The sequence below is a fragment of the Alligator sinensis genome, unplaced genomic scaffold, assembly GCF_000455745.1.
Source record: "Alligator sinensis unplaced genomic scaffold, ASM45574v1 scaffold628_2, whole genome shotgun sequence".
Taxonomy (NCBI): domain Eukaryota; kingdom Metazoa; phylum Chordata; order Crocodylia; family Alligatoridae; genus Alligator; species Alligator sinensis.
In genome coordinates, this window is record NW_005841833.1 from 1,551,491 (window position 1) to 1,556,829 (window position 5,339).

The 5,339-nt window shown below is 40.9% G+C and overlaps 1 protein-coding gene across 3 annotated transcripts in view; it reads right to left on the reverse strand.

Annotated features, from left to right (window-relative positions):
* Positions 1–727: 727 nt before the first annotated feature.
* The window catches only part of TCTN2 (tectonic family member 2), a 16,842-nt gene continuing 12,230 nt past the window's right edge, over positions 728–5,339 (reverse strand). For all 3 annotated transcript variants that reach the window (XM_006015107.3, XM_025198018.1, XM_025198007.1), the window contains 5 exons: positions 4,699–4,802; positions 4,120–4,276; positions 2,867–2,992; positions 1,889–1,977; positions 728–1,022 (listed from right to left, as the gene is read on the reverse strand). In XM_006015107.3, the coding sequence (XP_006015169.2) occupies positions 901–1,022; positions 1,889–1,977; positions 2,867–2,992; positions 4,120–4,276; positions 4,699–4,802 (598 nt within the window). In that variant the 3' untranslated portion in view covers positions 728–900. The remainder of the gene's footprint in view (positions 1,023–1,888; positions 1,978–2,866; positions 2,993–4,119; positions 4,277–4,698; positions 4,803–5,339) is intronic.

The window sequence follows — 5,339 nt, forward strand, 5'->3', positions numbered from 1 at the left end:
TGCTGAGCCGCGCCTTAGCCCCGCCCCCGGGCCAAGGTGCCGGGACACGTGGGCGGCCCGGGCGCAGCGGGGCGGGGCCGGAGCTTCCTGCAGAACCGGGGGGAAGCCGCCCCGCAGGGTGGGTGGGTGTCGCTTTTCAGTGGTTAAAATCCAGAAGCAAAAGGGAGAGGCTTCCCTGCAAGGATCGATGTGGAAGGGGAAAGCCATGTGGCATAGGCATGCAAGGGGGAGGGAACAGGGGCTGCTTTTTTTTGTGTCTAGTCTATGCCCCACAGTATAATGAACAAAAGGACAGTTAGTGTGTTCCCCAGAACCACCAAAATGCTAAGGAAGGAGCCCAGTTTTAACCAGTCACTTATACACAGGTGAGTGCAAATAGCATCTGAGTTAATAAGTTTCACTAGTTAAATTTTATCAACTAGTTAATAGTTTAGTTTCCAAAGCAAGTGTTCAAGCATTTATCCCCACATCCGAAGAAAACCTCAGCTGTGAGTTGCTTCGAGAATACCGGTTCTGCACTAGATCCCAATCATAATTCAGTTTAATTAGTTGCTGATTGGTAAATTCTCCAAGGTTTTGTTAGCTGGAGCTAGGTCCAGCCAAGTGCATCTTGCACCTCTGCAGATCCCCCAAGCCAGCAGTGCCGAACTGCGTTCTGGAGCCACAGCGGCAGAATCCTGCACTTAAATGGCAGACTAGCTATTTAAATAAATAAATAAAAACCTTCTTCTGTACAAGTGGCATTTTTAATTTACATGTCATATATAACTATAAAAAAACATATGTACAGTCCAGAAATACTTTTTCACAAATTTTACAAAGAAGTACCTGTACAAACACTAGTTTAATACCAGCATTAAAAACCTGCATTTACAAAATGTTTCTCTTTGCAGCCCAATTTTAAAGTGAAGTGTGATCCCACATTATCAGGAGCTTACTCCAAGGATTACTCAGAATTACTGCAAGGAGCAAGAAGAACACCAGTACCAAGCCTTTAGCAAGAGACTGAGAGTATGGTTCTCCTGAAAGGAAAAAAAAAATGCTAGTGAAAATGAGAAGAGCCTAAACATCAATTTTCCTTTTAATTTTTACATTGAAGATCAGTAGGGAATTTTTCTTTAAAAAAAGCATGTGGCAGCCCATACAATAACACAAAATGAGACTGCAAATGTTAAGTTTTTTTGTCACTTCCAGTGTTAAGCCTGATTCTGCACAAAGTAGATCATGGCCTTTGTCTCTGCAGTTATCAGTGCATAAGTAGAACAAGTAGAAAAGTTGGGGGGCAACTTTTGTTGACAGGAATGTCCCAAATTAGCCCTAAATCCTTCCCAAATGCCACTCCAATCCCATTCCCCTGCCCAACCTATTCTGCTTTCTGCTCCCTACCTGAACTGCTGCTGTTTTCTGTTCCCTGCCCTGCCTGCCACTGTGCTGCCAGTACTCCCCGCAATCTGGTTCGAACCACACACGCCGGGTGCCCGTGCCACTTATGATAATCATGACACAGGTTGGCCAACCCTGAGCCGTTTAATCTGCATAATCTCCCTGAACATACGAAGTGCAATTTATTGTGTCCAACCATTAGTCCCCATAGTTTGGTTTCACTGGGAAAATTGCTTGTAGCAGTCCACACACTTTTTGCACGCTAAATTAGTCAGCTGGCCTATCTAGGTCTGATGACAGAATTTAGCCTATTTGTGTTACTGGTGATGTGTAGGAAAAGGAAAAATTCCTTTATTATCTTTACAGTGTTGGTTCTTGAGTTGGGAAATCCTGACTTCCCATTCTAGTAGTTTGTTTTGTAAGAGCTGGATAGGCTCATGCTTCACACGCTCTGTTCATGCAAACAGTCAAATTAGTCCCAAAGTATTCGCAAAGCCTGTTCTACCTGTATAGTACCGTGTCAATGGATACAGAAGCTGTGGCCAGCAAACTTCATTTCGATCGCAGTCATATTCTGTATAATTAATCTGAAACCTGAAAAACAATTTTATATAAAAGATGAATTAAAACAACGTTACAACCAGAGCGCTAGTACCAATGCATAAAAATAGCCAGGGGAACCATCTTGGCCATGTCAAGGTGACTTAACAGGTCTTTCCCGTATCTGAATTCTGTGTTTTTGTAGTACATGTCAATAATAATAATGCAATTGCTTGCACATGCTGACAAGACAAGAGACAGGCTTAGGGCACTTACACACGTGCATCAAGGCTGCTCTGTAGTTACCGCATATTGGAGCAGACTTGATTAATCAAATCTGCTAGAGCTTGGTAATTACACTTAGCGTATCAGTGTTCCTATGCTTAAAAATGGTGGCAGGATACTTTAATTAAAGCTCATTCAAGTTTTAGTTAAAGCGCCCCGCCGCCATTTTTCAGCGTGAGGACACTGATGCACGTGGCACTTCAGGCACTTTAATTAGAGTGGTTCTCGGAACTGCTTTAATTAAAGCATCCCCTCCCCCCGCCTCCCAGAACATGCGTATAAACACCCTTAGAACCAATCTGCTCGCCCTTATCCACTCAACTAACCTTGCACCAGTAATCCTACTGAAGTCAATGGAAGAAACCGCCATATGAATAAGAGCTGCAGGATGACCCCCTTTGGGCTCTAGCCTGCAAGATGCTGTGCACCCTTAACTCTTGGCAAATTCTCACTAGCTTCATGGAACATAATGTACTTTGCACCCTATAGGAATAGACTTGACTGACAGAACCACTGCAGTGCAGTACAATTTAAATAGGTCTCCAACACATTTGTCTGTTTCAGAACAAATCACATTTGCCATGTCTTGTTAACATTATTTTATTTGGACACTTCTGCCTGATATAATACTAGGTATTAGATTTATGTAAAAAGTTACCTTGTCTTTGGAATTGGTGGTTGAGCTGGTACTTTAATAAACTGCACTGACACAGTGATAGGAAAGTAACTGGGCTTATTTTCACAGATAATCCCACACTGGAATTGCCATGTCACAGTTGAGAAACTGGAAAAAAAAACGAGTAATATCTACATACACATTTTATAAAGGTTCTTAAATGCTTTTGGTGCATCTTTGCTGCCAATATTTTCCACTGTATTTTTATAATTGTATTACTTTCTATCTGAATCAGAGCTAGACAATGTTATTATTCTCCTTATCCTTCCACACTGTCAGCGCTCCACCCTGCCCCACACACTGGGGGGCTGGGGCCTGGGTGTGTAGGGGCCCTGGGTCAAGAAAGAGGCACCGGCAGGGCTGCGAAGGGTGGGGGGGGCTGCAGGTCACGAGTGAGGGGCTCAGTGGGGATGGGGAGGTTGGGGGGGCTGTGACTTGGAAGCAAGGGGCACCAGCATATCAGAGATGCTCAGCATCACAAAGCAGTGGGGGGGGAGTGGGAGGAAGCAGAGGGGAGGGGTAGCTGCAGCTGAACCCATGTCCTGGTGAGCAGAGAGGGCATGGAGAGCTCCAATTTTCTATGATTAAAAACAAAATCAAATGCCAAAATACATAGATATTTAGAATTTATTTTACTATAACGATTGAGGCACTGGTAGGTTTCCAAACTGCTTTAAAACTGTAAATATATCAATAAAATATTGTGTTCAAACTGAAATCTGTATACATAGTGACGTTTCATTTTAATCATGGAAAAACGCGGATTTGGGTTTTTTTAATTAGATCATTTTGGATTTATCAGAGAATTTTAGATTTTTAAACAGAGAAAACCAGGATCCCTGTTTATTCGCAAGTCAGTCACAAGCAGAAACAAGCATGGCCGCTAATAAGATAACTCTGTTAAGTTAGAATCCTTTACAGCAATTGATTTTGTTATCGCAACTGCTAGAACAACTAAAGATTTTGCACGTTTTTTCTGTTTTAATACAGCTATTTATTTTCAGTTTCATTTGCAAAACGAGAGCTAGGCACAGCGAGTATATAACCAGAAGGTGAAAGTGACTGTCAGTGGGATCCGTGTTCCAAATAGAGATCATTTTTTTTCTTTTTAAATCTACTCCTGATAAAAAGATAAAGTGGCCATTACATTTTGGGCCTCCCGTACTAAACAGCTGTCACCATAACTGAAAGTTATATTATTTGAATGTAGTCAAAAAAACATTATTTTCTTTTACCTGATCTGTACGCCAAGTATCTCTTGCTGTGGAATCCCTTCTATTGCTCCAACGTCAGCAGTGATTATGCGAATATTCAGATTAGCTGGAATATCCTGGCATACCCCTTCCAGATTTCCAACACTTGCATTGGTTTTAGGGTTAAAGGGATCCAAACCTATTAAATAAAAGAGAATCACTCATTTTGGGAAACAAACTAAAAAGATGCATTTTAAACACTAGCACAAAGCAGGAAGGTATTGATACATACTGCACAGAAATACAATAAAATACTTTCTTTTTGTTTGCTCATAGGAGAGAGGTACAGTACCACATGAAGACAATTTTTGTTATCCAATAGGGAAACAAAATATGTGCAGTTGCATCTTGCATATAAAATGCTAATAAAAATAAATATTTAACTCCTAACCCATTTTGATATACAATTAAGATTTCTCAACTTTTAAAATTAAAAATCACTGGTATCACGAGCATCTACTACTGCATGATTAACATATTATTAAAATGATATGATTAACACAAATTAAAACCAAGAACCATGAGTCCAAAGCTAAAGATACAGGTGAGGCCTTGACTTACGTATTATTTTCACCCAGTCGTTTGGAACACTGTAATTGGAGTTGCCTCTCTTTCCAACATGAGTAGCTGGTACCAATGAGTTAAGTCTTTCAGTTGTTTTCTCCCTGCAAAACATGATACATCACAAACAAGTCTGTAGCCATACCACTCTGGGCTCAGTATTACATGCTGACAGTACTTGAAGCCGCAGTGTGAAAACCCAAGTGGACATTTGGTGATGACAACCCTATGAGATCATATTACTTCCCTTTGAGCCAATATTAAATCTGTACCCTAGTATGATACTATAGAGTGCATATTTTGAAGGAGCTGTATCATTCCATGAGGTACCCAGTTATCTGGACAGGCTGGAAAAATGGTCCACAATCACTTAGATAAGGATAAGTGCAAAGTCCTGCACTTGGGACAGAATAATTTCATACACTGATACAGGCTGGGGAATGACTGGCTAGACTGCAGCACTGCAGGGAAGGACCTCAGGAATACAGAAGACTATAAACTGAATACAAGTCAACAATGTAATCTTTTTTTTTTTATTTATTTATTTATTTTTTTGCAACAAAGAAGCCAACAGCACATTGGGATGTATTAACAGGAGTGTCACTTGCAAATCAAAGGAAGTGATTCTTCTGCTCGGTTCA